Source organism: Lissotriton helveticus, chromosome 5_1 (genome assembly GCF_964261635.1).
Source record: "Lissotriton helveticus chromosome 5_1, aLisHel1.1, whole genome shotgun sequence".
NCBI lineage: Eukaryota > Metazoa > Chordata > Amphibia > Caudata > Salamandridae > Lissotriton > Lissotriton helveticus.
Window position 1 is genome coordinate 1476296414 of NC_136065.1, and position 20589 is coordinate 1476317002.

A 20589-nucleotide genomic window follows, 5' to 3' on the forward strand; every position below is an offset into this window, starting at 1 on the left:
ACTAGCAGGTCAGCTGCCTTAGGGTAATGCTAGTTAGCCTAACTTGGGCTCAGAAAGGAAAAGTATAACGTTCTAAAGTTTACTTTTCCCTAATATTTATTACACATCTGAAAATTACCTTTGAACGACCACGCTATCTGTTTCTTGTCAAAAGTTACAGATTAAATTTTATAACCTGTACTTTTACATTTTCTGGGATCCAGTTACAGCCCTGCCAACATAAATAGCTTTTGGGGGCTATTGTCTGGATCAACATATCATCTTTAATGTTGTACATGTTCCACGTTTAAATATTAGGCACCCTACCTTGTGGGCAATAAGATGTACTTAGGAGTGACTTAATAAATATTTAAAAGCAGGGTTTCACACCTATCTGAAAGGGTTATTTTAACAGAGTTTACAACAGGTTTGTAGGCTTCTGCAGTCCCGCTACACATGATAGACCTGAAGCCATCTTTTACAGGCCCACTCTGTGGATGGTGCAATAGGTGTTGCTGTCTGCAGGTGGCATTTAACTTCCATGCCTTGAGTGCACTTTCTGCACCTTATATATACTAGGGCATAGGAAAGTTAAATGTGTCAATCAGGGATAAGCCAATGTAATCATGTTTAAAGGGGAGCACAGGCACTTTACCTCTGCTTGCAGGGGTAAAGTGCAAAGAGTTCTAAATCCAGCAAAATAGATTGAGCAACAATTGGGGAGAAAGCACGCCACAGGTCATTTCTTATAGCATGTTATTATGTTTTGTTAGACTATGTTCTATCACATTATGCCCTGGCATGCTGTTTGAACAGATTCATGTGTTTTACATCCTGGTCAGTGGTCACATGACACTCCCCAGAGTCCAGAAGATAGAGTTGTATGAAATGTTTCCTATCCGAAACGAGGTGCATTTGAACTCTCATAGCTCCTCTTCCCACCCATCAAATAATAAATGGGCAGAAACATTGTACATTGCTGCAAATAAATATATTATATTGCTTAAGGATTTCTGGTACTGGGCCCAAAATATAATGTTTGTTTAAATCATATTTAAATTTTATTTGGTCAAATGTTTTCACTTTTCAACCAAATCACCAGCTTGATTATAAAAGTTGGTTCCTGAGCAAAAAAATGGTCACTAAAATATAACTATGAACTTGGAATGCAGAAAATCCTGAATCCACTCCACATCATCTGATAATAAACTGCTCCATAAACATTCAGGAACAGAGTGTAATAATGTACCAAAGACAAATTGTGATACTTATCAGTTAATAGAAAAAAGAACATAGGGACTGGGTGGACCAACAGTGCAGGACAGGGATACAAAAAGTTTGCATTATGAAAAAAAATCTACATTTATTATCTTCTTTCACGTTTGGAAATGAATTGGCATCTAGGGTTTCCAGTACCCAATAAGCAGGTGTTTGCCTCTGTAAATTAAAGCTACCTTCGCAGAGAGGCCAAAGTCTGAATGGGCATGGCACCAAAATACGTTTATAACTACCATAGTAGGTTTGATGCAGGATTCGAAGAAATACACACTTCTTCAGGTGGCTTTAAGTGTCAGAGTCACATAAAATGTATATTCCAAGCATATGTTATGACAGATGCAATTTACACCTGGGAACCTACGTAAACCATACATTGGTGAGTGATGCAAAAACTATATTTAAATGTACTTTATGTGTATTTGATAACCTGGAGGCGAGGTGGAAGAATCAGTTATGTGTTTTACAGACAGGGTTTTTATAGTACCAGGAAGCCCTCGAACTAATGGCGCAGAACACCCAAAGGAACAGAACGTCGAGGTCTGAGGGGTCCGGTCCAGACTGGATTACAGGAACCAGGATGTGCCGGGGTAAAGTTGGGTAGAAACATGCACGCAGGGATGATGATGATAATAGCAATTTGTAACGCGCATAGTCACTCCAAGGAATGTTCCGGCACGAGCCAGCATAGATCGGAAAGCGATCTTAATACTACGCAGCACACAGTACATATTTCATCTGTATCAATGGACGTGTTGCGCATGGTGCACAGTGTGGGAGGAAATGTTTCTGAATCACACAATAAATCATCAGTTTCCATGCTCGGATTCTGAAAGTGAATTATTTCTAGCGCCCCGTGCCAGCGGCAGGAACCTAAATTTGCGGAAGGAATCTTTGAGCACTAGGACCCCGCGGCCATGTGTTAACGGTGTAGAATTGACAAGCCCTGGTTCCCCTCATCTGCTTCTGCCGCCTTTCTAAGCCTGGTTCACAGCAGCAGGTGGTGGTGTGGTCTCTCGCTGGAGGTGACATCCCTGCCCCAGCCCCTCTCTCCCTGCGCTCCCTGACGGGCTCTCTCCTGTGCGGCGGAGGAAGGAGGTGGGAGGGAAGAGTGAGCCCAGCCAGACCCAGAGGCTGCTGCTGCTGCATCCTAGCAGCAGAGAGGCGCTGCCCTGCCCAATGAGAGCCAGGGGAGGCAGAACTGTCAACGACTGGGGCTCTCTTCTCCCCTCCGCTCGCAGACCCCGCGCATCGCATCCCAGCGCAGGACCGCCGTGAAGACTGCCGCCGACTCGCTGTTTGCTCCTCGGCTGCTGGTCAGGAATCACAGCAGCTCGCCTTCCTCTCCTGTTCTGCTTGGTTTCATAAGAAAAGTGCCTTGTTTTGCTAATTAAAAGTTAACTTTTCCTGGTAGCAAAGGGCTGCCAAGCAGCGATCCCTGCTATCGGCTTGGGAAATTAATAAACGAAAACAAAGGGCATAAAAAAAAATGAAGAGAGGGCATCCCGCGCCCAGCAAAATGAAAGATGCTGACAAAAGACACTTTCAGATAAGCCCCGTCTCGTGTCAGGAGTAGGACGGATTGCGAAAAGGCACCCCGCGATCTCCAGCCCGAGAGGACTCTGGATTTTCCGTTTCTCGTTGTGGAAAGTCGCGTGGGGAGATAGTATGCTCAGTCTAAACAGGCCTGAAGGATGTCGGAGGGTTCCCGCGCAGCCGTGCCCCGCTTCTGGGAGCCCCGCATCAAGGCCCTCCAGTAGGACAGGGGCGCCCCCCGAAGCCAGCTCTCGCTTTTATCTTGCCTTTATCCTCATACTGCTCACGCTGACCCCCCGTGCTGACTCTTCTTGGTGGTAAGTGTCCTTCGTGCTCTTCTTTTTCAACTCGGTTATAATCCACTATGATGAGGGAAGTGTGTGTGTATAAGGGGGGGGTGTTCTTGGGGCTCCTGTGGGTGGTCTGTGGGAACCTTCTTTGAAAAAGTGAGTTGTTATGAATACAGATACAAGTCCTCAAGCACCCGCCACTCTAGGAGCAAGCCTTCCCTCAAGGTTAACCCATATGCCTAGGTAATGAGGCTGCGTGGGCTGGCGCGTGCACCCAGTGCGTGCCTAGATGGAAGGTGTATAGCGCCTTGGGTTACTCCATGTGCCTAGGTAGTGAGGCTCTGTGGGCTAGCGCGTGCACCGAGTGCGTGCCTAGATGGAAGGTGTATAGCGCCTTGACGTGGTGTCCTGTCAGCGTCCTGGCGCTCCTGTAGGTTTTGTGATGCGCCTCGCTCGGAGTCTCTCTGGGCTGCTGGGAGTGTGCTTGCTGCGGTTCATATTGTTTCCGAGATGAGTTATGTTGGAGAGAGGACGGCGGAGCGGGAGTTACTTTGGTGCAGAAACACCCCACGCTCTGGGCTCCAGTTTCTACCTGCCCGTTGGGGCAGTATCTCTCTATCTGTCTGTCCTGCTCGTGAAAGGAGACCACGGAAGTGCTACTGAGTCCCTGTTGGGATATGACCGTGCCAGCCGGTTGGAGGCAGGGGTTCCCCGCCTGGAAGTGAGGGCGCGTGCGTTTACAGCGCTAGAGCGGCTGGTACCAGGTGTCTGGTGATATTGCCCGTTCCGTTAGTCAGTCAGTCTATTTGTCTGTCGGCGTATCTGTGCATGCCTTGGTTTCTGCCGGTCCACCCGAGTCTCGAGACACCGTCCACTCCTCCCTCTGCCTGTGTATCGAGCCTGTGCATCCTTCGGAGTGCCTGAGAAGACTGAGTGTTTGCGCAGTGCCTGACTGATGCTTCAGGCAGCGATGGGCCCATGCAGGTGAGAGCGCCTCAGACACACAAAGTGCTACTTCAGTGAATGATGCTGGGAAGCAGTGGAGAGCGCGTTGGAGATCTAAAGTGATGCTGGCAGGCAGGGCAAAGCGCCTTAAAGAAATCAATATCTGCTTCAGTGAGTAATGGTATCATGCTTCTGGTGAGCGCCTCGGGGAGACAAAGAGCGCATTCAGTGAATGAAGCTGGGATGCAGGTGAGGGCGCTTGGAGACATTAATTGCTGTTTTAGGGAGTGGTGGTCGCATGAAGATGAGAGGGCCATAGAGACACGTGGAGCTGGTTCATCGAGTGGCGCTGGCAAGCTGATGAGAGCGACTTGAAGACGCCTACAGCTGCTTCAGTGAGTGATAAAGGTATGCAGGTGAGAGCACCTCGGAGACACAAAGAACTGTTTCATTAAGTGATCTTGGTATGCAGGTGAGACCTCCTTCAGTGAGTGATGCCGCATGCAGGCGCTAGGATCACAAGAGCTGCTTCAGTGCGTGATAATGGTGCAGGCGAGAGCGCCTTGAGATCACAAGAGCTGCTTCAGTGAGTGATGCTGCTGCATGTAGGTGATAGCACCTTGAGATCCCAAGAGCTGCTTCAGTGAGTGATGCTGAATGCAGGCGAGAGCGTCTTGAGATCACAAGAGCTGCTTCCGTGAGTGATGATGGTGCACGCAGGCGAGAGCGCCTCGAGATTACAAGAGCTGCTTTAGTGAGTGATGCTGCAAGCAGGCGCTAGTGCCTTGAGATCACAAGAGCTGCTTCAGTGAGTGATGCTGCATGCAGGTGAGAGCGCCTTGAGATCACAAAAGCTGCTTCAGTGAGTGATGCTGCATGCAGGTGAGAGCGCCTTGAGATCACAAAAGCTGCTTCAGTGAGTGATGCTGCATGCAGGCGCTAGCGCCTTGAGATCACAAGAGCTGCTCCCGTGAGTGATGATGGTGCACGCAGGCGAGAGCGCCTTGAGATCACAAAAGCTGCTTCGGTGAGTGATGCTGCATGCAGGCGCTAGCGCCTTGAGATCACAAGAGCTGCTTCAGTGAGTGATGCTGCATGCAGGCGCTAGCGCCTTGAGATCACAAGAGCTGCTTCAGTGAGTGATGCTGCTGCATGCAGGCGAGAGCGCCTTGAGATCACAAGAGCTGCTTCAGTGAGTGATAATGGTGCAGGCGAGAGCGCCTTGTGATCACAAGAGCTGCTTCAGTGAGTGATGCTGCATGCAGGCGAGAGCGCCTTGAGATCACAAAAGCTGCTTCAGTGAGTGATGCTGCATGCAGGTGAGAGCGCCTTGAGATCACAAAAGCTGCTTCAGTGAGTGATGCTGCATGCAGGCGCTAGCGCCTTGAGATCACAAGAGCTGCTCCCGTGAGTGATGATGGTGCACGCAGGCGAGAGCGCCTTGAGATCACAAAAGCTGCTTCGGTGAGTGATGCTGCATGCAGGCGCTAACGCCTTGAGATCACAAGAGCTGCTTCAGTGAGTGATGATGGTGCACGCAGGCGAGAGCGCCTTGAGATCACAAGAGCTGCTTCAGGGAGTGATGCTGCATGCAGGCGCTAGCGCCTTGAGATCACAAGAGCTGCTTCAGTGAGTGATGCTGCAAGCAGGCGCTAGTGCCTTGAGATCACAAGTACTGCTTCAGTGAGTGATGCTCACTGTGCGCGCGGTTAAAATCTGTACCGCTGCGGAATCTGGCAGCTCGTAACCACAAGTGTACGCTACTTACCGCTGACTAGACCAGCTCTGTGCTTTCACTAAGCCCTAAAGGTGGGGCTGTCCTCTGACTTCTCTATCATAAATCATCTATCACAAGTCCCCGGGTGATTACGTCCAGTTCACTGTCCCACTGGGCAGCGGCGTTTCATCGCAATAAACTGGCGGGGAGGCGGATAAAACCCAAGAAACCAATAGGCCATGAGATGTCACTCAGTAACAGGGAAGGGCGGGTGGGACGCAACACCCGCCAGGACAGTGTGTGGAGTGTGGGACACCAAAAGGTAGGCCAGTGGGAGGAAGGCAATACACCTGTAGAGCAGTGGGTGGAACCCGATAAACCTGTAGGGCAGAAAACGGAACGCAATAAACCTGTAGGGCAGACGGTGGAACGAAATAAACCTGTAGGGCAGTGGGTGAAACGCAAACACACTTGTAGGGTAGTGGGTAGAACGTAATAATGCGGCAAGGCAGTGGGTGGAAAGCAATAAACCTGTAAGGCAGAGGCTGGAACGCAATAAACCTGTAGGGCGGTGGGTGAAATGCAATAAACCGATAAGGCAGTGGGTGAAACGCAATACACCTGTAGGGCAGTGGGTGAAACACAACAAACAGGGCAGTGTGCTTGACGAATTAACAAACTCAAGTTATATTTTCGGATTTGTAATTTCTTTCCATGGTTCCCTTGTAGAAATCCGCAGACACCAAAGAGGTCATTTAAACAGGAAATGCCCGCATTAAAAACGTAAACTCGCACAAACACCTGCACCTTGAAGCGGGGTGTACTTTCATCTTCCTCAAAAATGAGTGCGCCTGGCTGAGCTTTCTCGCTCTTTGCGTGTGTGTGGTGTTGGAATACACGTCCGTGCTTCAACGCACTCCGTGTAAGCAGGTACGGAATCAAAAACAACCTTAATGGCGTGGAGTATGGAGTATGGAGGTCCTGACAGACTCTAGCTCGCGCCGGGTGTCTTGGCCCTCAGCTGGGACTCACGGATGTGATGTCTCGTTTTAATGCAAGGCAGCGATCTCACAGCAATAGGCTGAGATCAACAGCGACACGAGCACGGATCTCGGGTGAGCGCACCGGCCAGAGACATGAAAACAAACGTAAACGTCGTGTCTGTGGAATACGCAGCAGTAATGCCTTATTTACATTTGAAGTGCCCGGTGATTAATATATATATATATATCCTCTTACTGTCTTCATTCGGGGTTCTCACATCCAGCTTTTGCATCTCACATGAACCCTTCCCTCTGTGATTTTAGTTCATGTGACCACGACTACAAACCAGAACTTCTTTATTTTGCCTGCACAAGTAACTGCTTGCGTAATTTTTACATAAAAATATAAGTTGTGAAGTCGATCTGAATTTCCATTAAATATGTACACATGATTCATCAACGCCGAGTATGGTTTTTAAGTTAACTATATCATTCATTAGAAGTATCTCATGTTTTTTTTTTATTATCAATGCGCTGACTACATAAAATACTGCGATGAAAAAACATAGCTCTGCCACTTTTTTTTATCACGATGCACCAAAAATGCCACGAATGTGGAAAAGAGGTTAATTAAAGGGTGCAATAATTGATTAGTGACGGGGTTATTGGCACTGCACGCGGATAAGCAAGTGCCCCGAGTGCGGTGCCTCTGGCGGAACCGCCGATCAGTGGATATTGGAAAAGCATTTCGGGCATCGGATAACATCCTTTAAAAGGTGCCCAGAAGTCAACAGCGCAACAAAAGCCAGCCCATTTCAAGCCAATCACAAATAAAGACACATGTGGAAAGATATATTTTTTAAGTGTCAAACGGAGAATTAGTTGGATTTTCTAGTAAAAGCGCTTTTAGGGGCGGTATAGTTACCATATATTGTCATTTCACATTAACTTTACAGACCTAAGGGATCAAAATGAGCTTCTTGTAAATACATCATCGCATTTCCGCCGCCCCGGCCGCGGGTTCCACCTCTCCCTGCGGCTGAAGAGCCTGTTCACGGAGCCACTGCACAAGTAGCGCCTTGACCCGCACGGGTCACTCACAGGCTGTGCTAAAGGGTCTCTCGTGGCTGGAGAGGCGCAGAGCTGCAGGACTGGCGTGGGTGGGCATTGTATTGCAACTGTGTTTTATCGCTCCAACTGCCCCGGGCATTATGCTGCCCACAGCCCAAGTGTAGTGGTTAATCCAGGGGTGATTGTTGGCGCTAGGGTACTTTTTGGGCACTGAAGGGACCCAGACCCTGCATCTGCTCCAGTTTCTTTGCAGCAGAAGTTGGGGTGATTGGTAGTGGGGAGGTTGTGCACCCACGCTGATGAGTGGGTGGGTTTAACAGACAGCCTGATTATATGCTGTTAGGTTGTAGAGTATGGCCCTCAAAGGAGGTCAGGTTGTGATCTTTGGGATTTTATCAGAGGAGCGGGAGGCCAGAGCCATGAATGTCCAACACCTGCCTTCTTTCTGGTGCATTGCTCTCCAGAAACATGCGCCTTGAGTCCATTGCACCTTCATCAGTGTGCTTTGCCGCGGCAGCCTTAGATACAGCGGGGCTGCTGTGCTGTTACCATCCAGCCGTGCCCACCGCCCGCCACACCCACAGGACCCACGGCTCGCGGCCCCCTGGTGCGATCTTCAGCGTAAGAGGTGGGTGGGCGGTGGAATTAAAGGAAGTAAACAAGCACACTTTGTATTTTTAATACGGCACAATGAAGTGGCCGATGGGAAATCTGTGTGAGGTAGGTTCTTGTGCTGCAGCTACGCTTCAGGGGACACGGGACACTGGCGGAAGTGCGAGTCAGCAGCAGGCACCAGTGTCGCGAGGCACGTGAGGGCAGCGCGAGGCGTCTAGTCAGCCTCAAGCAGCGCGTGACTCACGTGCGCCCAGACCCGGCGCAGCCACTTCACATACTAGGCAGAGTGATTGTCCACTTGTTGAATGTGTGTGAGTGAAAGGACGGGCGTGTGTGAGAGAGGGGGTGCGTGTGTGAGCGGGATGTGTGAGACTGAGAGCGAGAGGGGCCAGACTGTGCATGAGACTGCGTGGCTACGAGAGAGGGGGCTTGCGTCTGGGAGAGACTGTGTGTGTGTGTGTGAGAGAAAGGTGCGTGTGAACGTGAGAAATTGGTTTTGGGTCTGTGTGAGAAACTGTGCCCAGGTGATGGACGGGTGTGCGTGTATAAGAGAGTGTGCGCGAGCGAGAGTCTGTTCATAGTTGTGTATATGCGATGCGTTTGAGCAGTTCTTGTGAGATACTGCACTGTCAGCTCGTGTAATTAATGCACCGTGTGATCCTGTGCACAGCTTCTTGGACGTCTCGTTTACCGCGTGTCCAGGCTCCTTTTGGGCATTGAGATGAGGCAGTCGCAGAGTGAGCGCTTTAATCACACTAGATTGAGAGACGCAAAGAAAAGTAAGTGGCAATTGTTCGAGCCTTGTCTTTTGACTTAGGGTACGTTTGCCCCTGGTTGCTGCGCAGTGCGCAATCGCACATTTGCTGGTTACAAGTATTTGAGTTTAGAATGTGCCCTCGGCTGTTAAACATTCCTTTTTTCGAAGTCAGCCCGAGCGCCCTTTCTTCCATTAAGAGTTTGGCTTTATGACCTGAGCTTAGAAGCAGACCCAGCCACCCTCTCCCTTCAAAGGGATGCGCCGAGTGTCCTCTGCCCGGTTTATGGCGCTTTGTAACATCTCCAGAGGGCCCCTTTCATGTTCCCCGCTCGGGTTTCCTTCAGATCTCCGAGGTGCCGCGGACGGAGTCTCGAAGAGTGCACATGAGCGGCGCAGCCTGTCTGTTAAGTGGACCTTTGAACTTGAGAGCTATGGCTCGTTTTTATACCGTCCAAATTACTACCGTATGCCTGTCTGAAATCTATATGGGCAGAGGTGACACCCATTGCATGCCTCGGTGTAAATATGCGCCCCCCGCCTCCCTCCCAGGGTCTGCATTTCCCCCTTGTAAAGAAGATGTGGCCTCACACAGAGCCGAGCAGGGCTGCTGAAACAGGAAGTGACCTATCTACGCACACCCTAAAGTCGGGCCGCGGTGTAATCCTGTTTTAGCAAGAACTGGGAATTTAATTAATTATAAATACATTCATGTGAGAATAGTCACTGAGCCCTGCCTCCTCATTGTCCCATGAGGCCATTTTGTTTTGAGGTGTCTGACATATTGAACAAATAGCACAGGAGCTCTCTGGAAATAACTTTCCTTATAGCACCGGGTTCTTCTCACACATGAAGAGCTGGACATCGATTTGAGTGGTGTTTGGGTCTGGTTAAAACAGGATAACTGAAACCAGATTTGTTTGGGATTTAACTGGCACATTAAGAGAAAGAACGTGGTACAGTTGGCATGCACATATTATGAAGGCTATATATACAGGATGTATATAGTCGGTATTACACATATCAATGATTTGAGGCACATGGAGCTGTAGTGATGTGGCAAAAGTCACACAATTTGCTGGCAACCTACTGAAGCAGGATTCGAACCCAGGTTTCCGGGTTCCAAGTGAATTAGCGAGGTCTGACTCACGAAAAAATAGTAATCCAAGTTCCCCACTACAAATGGCCCCCTTTGCAGGCGGCCAAGAGAGAGAGTTGGGCATCTCGTTTTGGGCTTCACCCCTCTGCTTAAAAAACCCACTACTGATGTGAACGACCTCAACAACTTCCGCCCCATCACTAACCTACCTTTTCTTGCTAAAATCACAGAAAGATGTGTAGTGAAACAACTCTCTCGTCATATCAAGGACAATGATGTTCTTGATAACTTCCAGTCTGGCTTCATTCAAAACTGCAGCACTGAAACAGCCCTGCTGAAAGTGATTGATGATATGCTGCGGATACTCGATTCTGGGGAGTCTTGTCTTCTTACTCTCCTTGACCTTTCTGCAGCCTTTGACAGTGTCAATCACAGCACTCTCCTTAACACTCTTCAACAGAGAACGGGAATGGAGGGCACTCTGCTTAAATGGTTTGCTTCCTTCCTCTCTGATAGATCCCAAATGATCAAAATAGCGAATAGTCTTTCATCTGCTTTGGTGGTAGGTCAAGGTGTTCCTCAAGGCTCTATACTTGCACCCACATTGTTCAATCTCTATTTAGAACCATTTGGAAATCTCCTAAGCAAATCCGGGATCCACTATCATCTCTATGCGGACGACACTCAAATCTACCTCAAGGTTGCCTCCACTCACGATCCCTCCATCCTAAGCTCTACTCTCGACTCCATTCAAAACTGGATATTAAATCATCAACGGATTCTGAGTCCCTCTAAAACTGAATTCCTCCTCCTCTCCTCCTCACTTTCTTCTCCCCTGGTTCAATCATGGATGGATCAGATGAATCTACTTAACAATAAACCCATCATTGTCAACAGCGCAAAATCCTTTGGTGTCATACTCAACACTAAAATCAATCTACTCTGCCACATAAATTCCAGTGCAAAGTCTGCTCGATACCAACTGCGCCTTCTTTGGGGGATTTGTCGCTTCTTCCCGGAGCATGACCTTAAAACCCTGGTCCAATCGATGGTTCTCTCCAGACTGGACTACTGCAACTCTCTTCTTACTGGCCTCCCCAAATCCCACCAGTCCCCCCTTAAATCTGTTCAACATTCAGCAGCTCGTTTCATATATGGGGCCAAAAGAAGCGACCACATCACACTCATTTTATCCACCCTCCGTTGGCTTCCTATCGAGGCAAGATCTATCAACAAGACTGCCTGTATCACCAACAAAGCCTTGCACTCCTCCTCTCCTCGCTACCTGGCGAATAAACTGAAACTCTCTGGAGGCTCTAGACCATCACGTAATGCGGAAAATCTATTGCTTGAACTTCCCACTTTCAAGAAGGAAAGGTCGATGGCCCAATCCTTTTCAGGCAACGCAGTGAGAATCTGGAGCTCACTTACGCCTCAGCTCTGGACTTCCACCTCTTCCCAGGCCTTCAAAACTAACCTCAAAGCTCTCCTCCTTCAAAGACACTTCCAAATTTAATTCACACCCTCTCTATTATCTGAAGGAAGTCCTTCGATTATAGGAAGAAATGCGTTACTTACCTGTAACAGCAGTTATCCAGTATTGGTGTCTTTCATAGATTCACATGCCTGAATCATTCCCCGTCGTCGAGATGGGAGCCCCGGTAATAGAAAAGTAATGTCCTATAGACATACATAGAGAAAAATAGGCCTAAGGGCCTTGCCTTAGTAGCCTATCTATGTCCTTTTGTAAAAAGGACCAAATTTCCAAAGGTAGCCAATCAGCTACCACCTCCCTCTAGAACCTTCCTGCCAGGAGCCTCAGTCTCTCAGATTTTCGTACGCACCAAGCTAGGTAGACGTAACATATGCTCTGTAGTGAGAGATGAGTCCTTCCTGGGGAGGTGGGAGGGTTGCATGTGAATCTATGAAAGACACCAATACTGGATAACTGCTGTTACAGGTAAGTAACGCATTTCTTATCCAGTATTATGGGTGTCTTTCATAGATTCACATGCCTGAATCAGAATAGCAAGCAATACATTATGCACATATGCGATGGAATATAACAGTCTGAGATAATACATATCATGTGACTAGATACCATCAGTAATATAAAGAGTAAAGTAAATAAATGTGCATACCATTGCAGGACGGTGGGAAGTAGGAAGGCTCATCTTACTGGAAGAGATGGCGAAGTACAGCTTGGCCCACAGCTGCATCCTGCATCAGTTCCGTGTCCAGGCAGTAGTGTCTGGTAAAGGTGTGCGGCGATTTCCAGGTGGCCGCTCTGCAGATGTCCAGAATCGGTACACCAGCGAATAGTGCTGCCGATGTGGACACAGCTCTCGTGGAATGTGCTCGGACTGAGGAATGTAATGGACGTCCGGCTTTGTCATGACAAAATGCAATTGTTGCCGATATCCATCTGGAAATGGATTGTTTGGAGAGTGGCATGCCTTTTCTCGGCCTGCTGAAGGCAACGAAAAGTTGTTTGGTCTTTCTGAAAGCTTTCGTTTTGTCCAGGTAAAATTTTAGACATCTCTTAATGTCCAAAGAGTGAAGAGATCTTTCCGCCACTGTGCCTGGGTTCGGGAAGAATGAGCGAAGCACAAGTGGTTCATTGAGATGGAAGTCCGAGGGGACTTTAGGAATGAAACGGGGGTTGGTTCTCAATATGACTCTGTCCTCTCGAAATTGCAAGAAAGGATCCTGTATCGAAAGAGCTTGCAACTCACTGACTCTTCTGGCTGATGTTAAAGCTAAAAGAAGTGCAGTTTTCCAGGAAATGTATTTGATTTCAGCCCTATGGATAGGTTCAAATGGATGTTTCATTAATTGATTGAGTACAATATTCAGATGCCACATTGGTGGTATTCGTCTTGGTCTAGGGAAAGATCTGTAAAGCCCTTTAAGAAACTGTTTTATCAGTCTGTTGGACCATAGTGAAGGGCCTTTTGAAGACCTTGTGAAGCGTGAGATTGCTGCCAGGTGTACCCTGATGGAAGCATGCGCAAGACCTGTTTGGGCTAGATGCAGGAGATAAGGCAGTATCTGCTCTGGAGTGATCCTGAAAGGGTGTATATTGTTGTCTTTACACCAAATACAAAATCGTTTCCATTTCAAGGAATAAGTTTTGTTCGTGCTAACTGCTCTTGCTTTAGCTAGGACTTCCTTGCACTCCTGCGGGATGCTTAGGTGACAGAATTCTCGGTACTCAGGAGCCAAGCCGATAATCTGAGAGATTTCAGATTCGGGTGGAGTATCTGGCCTTTGGACATCGAGAGTAGAGAGGGATGTTGAGGCAGTTGGATTGATGGACGGACTGAGAGGCGACGGAGGTCCGCGAACCAATGTTGTCTCGGCCAGTATGGGGCAATGAGAATCAATGTGCAATGTTCCATTTTCATCTTCCGGATGACTCTGCTCATCAGGGGAAATGGCGGAAATGCGTACGCAAACACGTTGCGCCATGCGATGGAAAATGCATTTCCTAATGACCCCTGTTGGGGATGCCAACTTGCGAAGCTGTGGCATTTTTTGTTCTCCTTGGTGGCGAAGAGGTCTATTTGTGGTTTTCCCCATGCCGAGAAGATGTTGTCTAGAACTTGTTGGTTCAGTTCCCATTCGTGGGACATTGACCTCTGTCTGCTGAGAGCGTCTGCTATGACGTTGTCTTTTCCTGGGACATACTCTGATGTTAATGTGATGTTGTTGAGCAGTAGCCAGTTCCAAATTTTTTGTGATTCGCGAGACAGCGTCAGCGAGCGTGTCCCTCCCTGCTTGTTTAAGTAGTGCATTGTGGTCGTGTTGTCCGTCCTCACAAGCACTGCTGAATTTTTGATGCGAGGGAGGAATGCCTGCAGGGAGTGAAGGACTGCACGTAGTTCTAGGAGGTTGATATGCAGAGCCTTCTCTTGCTCCGACCATCTGCCGCTGATTTGTAAGTCTTGAAGGACTGCACCCCATCCTTCGAGAGATGCGTCCGTCCTTATGACGTGTGGAGTTTCTGGTAACAAGAACGTGAGACCTTTGGATAGGTTCTTGAGCTTCATCCACCAACCCAGCGTCTCGGATATTTGTCGAGTGACGACAATGTGATCCTCGAAGGAATCTGTACATTGGGTCCACTGTTTGGTCAGGGCCTCCTGAAGGGGGCGCATTCTGAGCCGACAGTGAGGGATGAGTAGAATGCAGGAAGACATCATCCCTAGAAGAGATTTGAAAATCCTTACTTTGATGGTTGGTTTTGAAGATATTGCGGTAGCTAGAGTCATCAGTTTGTTTTTTCTTTCCAGAGACGGGAAAGCTTTGGAGGAAATGGTGTTTATAGTGGCCCCCAGAAATGTGATTATCCTGGTGGGTTGTAAAGTAGATTTTTCGAAGTTGAGAGTCAAACCTAGGTTCCGGAAAATATCGAGACAGGCGTTGGAAGACAGCTGCGCGTCGGTGAGAGACGGTGCTTTCACCAGCCAGTCGTCCAGGTAGGGGAAGACCTGGTGATTCTGTTGTCTCAGGTAAGCTGCCACAGGAGCCAGGCACTTTGTAAAAATGCGAGGCGCTGATTTGAGGCCAAATGGGAGGACACAAAATTGGTAGTGGAGACCTGCTACTTCGAATCGTAGGAATTTTTTGTGTCGTCTGTGTATTGGGACATGGTAATATGCATCTTGCAGGTCCAAAGATGTCATAAAGTCTCCTTCCTCCAGGGAGCCTAGGATTTCCTGGATAGTCACCATTCGAAACGATTGGCTTTTCAGGAAGGCATTGAGCGCCCTGAGATCTAGAATGGGCCTCCATTTCTTCTTTTTCTGTTGGATTAAAAAGAAGCGGGAATAAAATCCCTTTCCCTTTTGAGCTGATGGGACTCGCTCTATTGCTCCCTTTTTTATCATGGAAGAGATTTCCTTCAGTAACATACGAAGGTGTTTGTGATGATGTTTGTGAGGAGGGGTTAATGGTGGTATGGAGTTGAATTCCAAGGTGTGACCGTGTTGAATCAATTGTAGTACCCACCGATCCGTCGTAATCATTTTCCAATTTTGGAGGAAATGTGTCAGCTTGCCACCAATTTTGAGCGGACAGGATGGTGGGGGGACTGGCTGCGGGAAATGGTCATTGTCTTCCGCCAGCCGTTTTCTTTTGCGATTTGCCCCTGAAGTTCTGTCTCCCGTAGGGGGTCTGACGACTTTGTTGTTGCTGTCGCTGCGGGTATTGTGAGCGATTTTGATTATATGAGTATGTGGATTTGCCTTGATAGGATCCTCTGTATGTGGATTGTCCTCTTCCTCTGTGCCCTCGAAAGGACTGGTTTCTGAATTGTAAAGTCCCGAGGGCCCTTGCAGTATCGGTGTCTTTCTTAATCGTCTGCAAGGCTTCATCTATTTTAGCTCCAAATAGTTGTTGTCCGTCATAGGGCATATCTACAACTTTGGTTTGTACCTCTTGCCTGAAGGACGTCGCTTTGAGCCATCCTTGTCTGCGCAAAACTGCGGCGCCTGCAAGCTGTCTGAAGCCTGTCATGGCGACATCGACAGCTGAATCTATGATTTCTGATGCTGACATTTGACCTTCATGAAGGAGTGCCTGGACCTCATCTTTCAAGTCGTCAGGCACGTGCGAGAGATATGGAGCAATATCTTCCCATAGTTGCCTATTGTATCTGCCCAGCAGAGCAATGGCGTTGGCCACTTTGACCGTCATGGCTGACGTTGTGGAGAAGCGTTTGCCTATGCCATCCAATTTCCTGCCCTCCTTGTCTGGTGGTGCTGACAGTGGCGAGGATGGGTTTCTGGAGTTCTTCTGGGCGGCTTGAGTGACGACCGAATCTGGTTTTGGATGTGAATTAAAACAAGTGGCTGCCGTTGACGGAGCTCTGTATTTTTTGTCCAGTCTAGGGACCACTATTGAAACAGATGCAGGAGTTTGCATGAGTTGTAGCCCCTGTTCCCAGATATGTTCTATTATGGGAATGGACCGTGCCTCCTTCCTTATGGGGTCTTTGAAGTCATACAAGAAACAATCTGTTACTTTTGTTTCCATTGCCATGTGAAATCTAGTGGCCGCTCTCTCTATTAAATTGTGGAATCCACCGATATCCACTGGTGGAGAGTCTGATGTGCTGGGTTCCGGTGTGGCCGGAGAATGAGCAACGTAATCCTCATCATCTCTGTTTTGAGAGAGGTCATCTCTAACCTCGCCTTCCTCAGGAGGTTCGTCGTCATCATCAGAGGATTGTATGTTGTGAACCTGTTCATTGTCTTGAGGAATAACCAAAGGTGCTGGTCTTGCCCTTGGTGATCTTTGCTGTTTGGAAGATTCTTGAGAATTGTCATGTGAAGGTGTCGCCGACGATTCTGGGAATCGCTTTTTATAGTCTGTGATCAGGAATTGAAGATCATTAACTATCTCAGCCGGCAATACGATCATTGGAGTGACTTGAGTATGTACCTGAGCCCGAACAGTTTCTTCCGTAAAAATAACATCATCTCCGTCATCGTCAGTACTCTGGCATTTGACATTGAGATCTGACGGGCTAGTAGCTTGTTCGAATTGTTCATCATCTGATTCGTCAGCTTGTAGTATGTGAGAAGGAAGCAGTGATTGAACCCTACTGGGTGATGTCAATTCGGGCGTAATAGGGAGTTTGGTGACCTTTTTTGAAGGAATTAACTCCGCTTTTTTCCATGGCGTCGATGATGTCGTCGTCGACGAGGTCGTCGACGGTGTCGTCGACGGTATCGACGTCGAGTGTCCCTTCGCCGATGAAGCTGTCGTCGACGTGGCGGTCGTCGACGGTGCGGCTGTCGACGATGTCTTCGTCGACGCGATCGTCGACGGTGCCTTCGCCGTCGTCGATGCGGTCGTCGACGGTACTTTCGCCGTCGTCGATGTGGTCGTCGACGGCAGTTTTGTCGTCGGCGGCGTAGTAGCCGTCGACGATGCATTTGTCGTCGGCGGTGCTCCTACCGTCGTCGGTGTCTTCGTCGACGATGCGGTGGACGTCGACTGAATTCTCGTCGACGATGTCGGTGTTTTCTGTTTTGTCGACGTCGACGGTGATTTGACAAACGATTGCTGTTTTTTAATAAGTACAATCGACGATATTGGCTTACCCGTCGTCGACGAGTGGGTGGTCGTCGTCGTTGAAGTCAAGGCTGACGATGCCACCGTCGTCGAGACTGTCGTCGTCGATGTGGAAACATAGTTCGTTTTTCTTGAAGAGAATGTCATGGAAGTAGACGACGAGGACTGCGATGGCTTTCTGAAGGTTGCAGCATCCTTCACAGACGTGTCAGATCTTGCCTCAGAAGACTTTGAAGTAGTCTTTTTGTGAGGGACGTCTGGATGGCCAGGGGAAGCCTCCCTTGGCCTTTTTAAGGACAGTTTTGAGGAAACTGAAGCCATTTCACTGCCCTCCGAGGAGAGCACCTCATCATCTCTGGTTTTGAGTCTGTTCAACCAGAGGAGCAGTCTGCCTTCTCTATCCTTAAGTGTTTTGGAAGAGAATGTTCTACATACCCTGCAGTCCTTTACTGTGTGGTCAGGGTAGAGGCAGTAGAGGCAAGTCTCATGCTTGTCGTCGACGTGCAGTCTCTTCTTGCCACAAGAAGAACAAGCTCTGAAGAGTCCTTTTTTCTGTTGTTCAGCCATAGTTGAAATATAATCCAAGTTTTTTGAAGAAAAGTAGAGAGTTTGAAGAAACCTGAGGAGAGATCAGGTGGGGACTCCCTAGCACAACGTGCGGTAGAAAATCTGAGAGACTGAGGCTCCTGGCAGGAAGGTTCTAGAGGGAGGTGGTAGCTGATTGGCTACCTTTGGAAATTTGGTCCTTTTTACAAAAGGACATAGATAGGCTACTAAGGCAAGGCCCTTAGGCCTATTTTTCTCTATGTATGTCTATAGGACATTACTTTTCTATTACCGGGGCTCCCATCTCGACGACGGGGAATGATTCAGGCATGTGAATCTATGAAAGACACCCATAATACTGGATAAACTCTGTTCTACATGACTATAGAAGTGCCTTCCCAATGTGTTCTTTTGGTTTGAGAGTCTGCCATTTATTGCAGTATTATACTTCTATTTGTATTGTGTACTCCTTTGTAACATGCACACATCACTTTCCCTCTTGTAATGTATCATTTGCTACCTCTTGTATTTTGTTTGCTTTTGATACATGCACATTTGCCACCATTGCCTTGTGTAGCGTAACGTTTATTTGTGTGTTTTGAGCATCTGCCATTTAGTGCAGTATTATACTTTGTACACTCTTGTAACATACACACGTCACTTTTTTTCCTCTTGTAACGTATCGTTTGCTACCTCTTGTGTCTTGTTTGCTCAATACATGCACAATTGTCACTATTGCCTTATGTAACGTAACGTTTACTTTTGTAACATGCTCACTTGTAAGTTTTCCTCATGTTTCACTACTGTTCTTATTGTGAAGCGCTCTGACACCTTCGGGTGAAGTCTGCGCTATATAAAAACGCATAAAATAGATAAATAAATAAAAACACAACAATTGGGTCTGAAAATTGTGGCCGTGATAATTCTGGGCCTTGTGATACCGTAGCTGGACTTTCCCGCAAAGCTATAGGGGCTGCGGGCAGCTGTAAAAACACTGGCCTCTAACTATTCTGTAAAGATAGGGTGAGGGGAGAATCCAGCGGCTTGATGTAAAATTACCCTTGCAGAATGTGACGTGGGATCTCAGATATTAATGATTGGCCTCAGGTTGATTGGTCCCTGCTAAAGGGCTTGGGTCCCCTGAAGATTCCCGCATGACTTGTGATTCACAAAACCCAAGGTTCTCACCTAGGTAATAAAAACAAGTATTCGATTTTCAGGCTTTATTCTGGTAATTTACTTTTTGCCCTTTTTAGGTGCACATGGAATATGTTTTCCCATGTCGGGAAAAAAACGGTTCTTACATAGCCTGAAGACATTAATGTCTTTGGACGCTTTCCCACCCTAGTTGAGCGCTTCTCCAGTGACTTTTAGGGTTGAAGGTATGAGTGTAAATGGGGCGGCAGAAGTCACTGCAGAGTGTTGTGAACGTTCTCAAAGTTGAGACGTTGTGGGTACTCCCAAATGGTCGATGGTACCCCTGCTGTGCCTCCACTGGCAGGACCAAGTTTCCGGTCACACTTGTATATTTTCCACCACCCAAAGTTAGATTTAAGGTTGGACAATTCTGTGACTGGAGATTTTGAATGTTTGACCTCATATTCTATTTATTTACATTCATAAACCTGGAGACTTTGAATGTTTAACCGTAAACTCTATGTCTTGCAGTCAGAAATTATTGCTGCGCGTTTTGAAAATGAGGCTCCTAGGTACTAGAAATTGACATTTAGGGGTGTGCTAAACACAGTATGTGGTGGGCTCAGAGCAGGCTTTGGTGCGTTTGCCCACATAACATACACTTCAGAAGAATCTACATCTTCAATATAGATGTGTAAATGGAGGCAATGGATTTGATTGATTGAGGTTGAAGATTTCAGATTAAGAACGCATACTTCTAATAGTTGTGCTTTGCCACCTAAGGGGAGTACCTTAAAGCCAGAGGCGTTGGTTGCCATAAGAGCAATAGCTGAAAAACTCCAGTGCTTTTTTGAAAGTGGGTTGTGAAAATGTACATGTTCTAGATCAATGCTATGGATGAAGTCTCCTTTTTAGATGGCTCGGCAAACACTTTGAAGGCCACAACTTGAAGTTTTCACTTTTGTTGAATTGTTCAGCACTCTTAGGTGAGTGATCGCCAAACATTTCTTAGGCTTTTAGCTGCTAAGCAAATACCTAGAGCCACATCTTTGTTAATTTATGGATACTAGAACTGTTTCTCTCTCCTTTCTGTGCACGTGGCTGAGCCTTCAGTAGATGAAGAGACAGGGGGGCATATTTACAAAAAATGTTGGAGAACGGAGATATGCCAAATTTGGCAGCGCCGGGCCCCACATTTTGAAAATGCAGGGATGCGACTTATTCACAAGAATAAGGCGCACCCCTGTGTATTCCCTCACGCTGGCGCAAAAAAAAGCTGCCTAGCACCAGCACAGGCACCCTGTTGGGAAAACGTCGGGACAACGTGGGCAGAGCCAAGCGTGTCCCAACAATGCAAACGCTACCACGCTTGCCTTAACCAGACATATGCCTGAACCACGCATATGCCTGGTTAAGGCAGCGCGCGGTCTAGCTGTCGGAATGGGTGGAAACAGGAAGGATCAGGAGAGGACGCAGTGAGGTAAGTGGGGCTGAGGCCAGGTTTTGGGGATGGGGTAATGTTTTAGGGTTGGGGTCATTTTCAGGGCTGATGGGTTGGG

At 47.8% G+C, this 20589-nt stretch overlaps 1 protein-coding gene across 1 annotated transcript in view; it reads left to right on the plus strand.

Moving 5' to 3' along the window:
• Positions 1 to 2250: 2250 nt before the first annotated feature.
• Positions 2251 to 20589, plus strand: part of WNT2B (Wnt family member 2B) — a 335720-nt gene continuing 317381 nt past the window's right edge. The window contains exon 1 of the mRNA XM_078644465.1: positions 2251 to 3107. Coding sequence (XP_078500591.1) covers positions 2923 to 3107 — 185 coding nt within the window. The 5' untranslated portion in view covers positions 2251 to 2922. The remainder of the gene's footprint in view (positions 3108 to 20589) is intronic.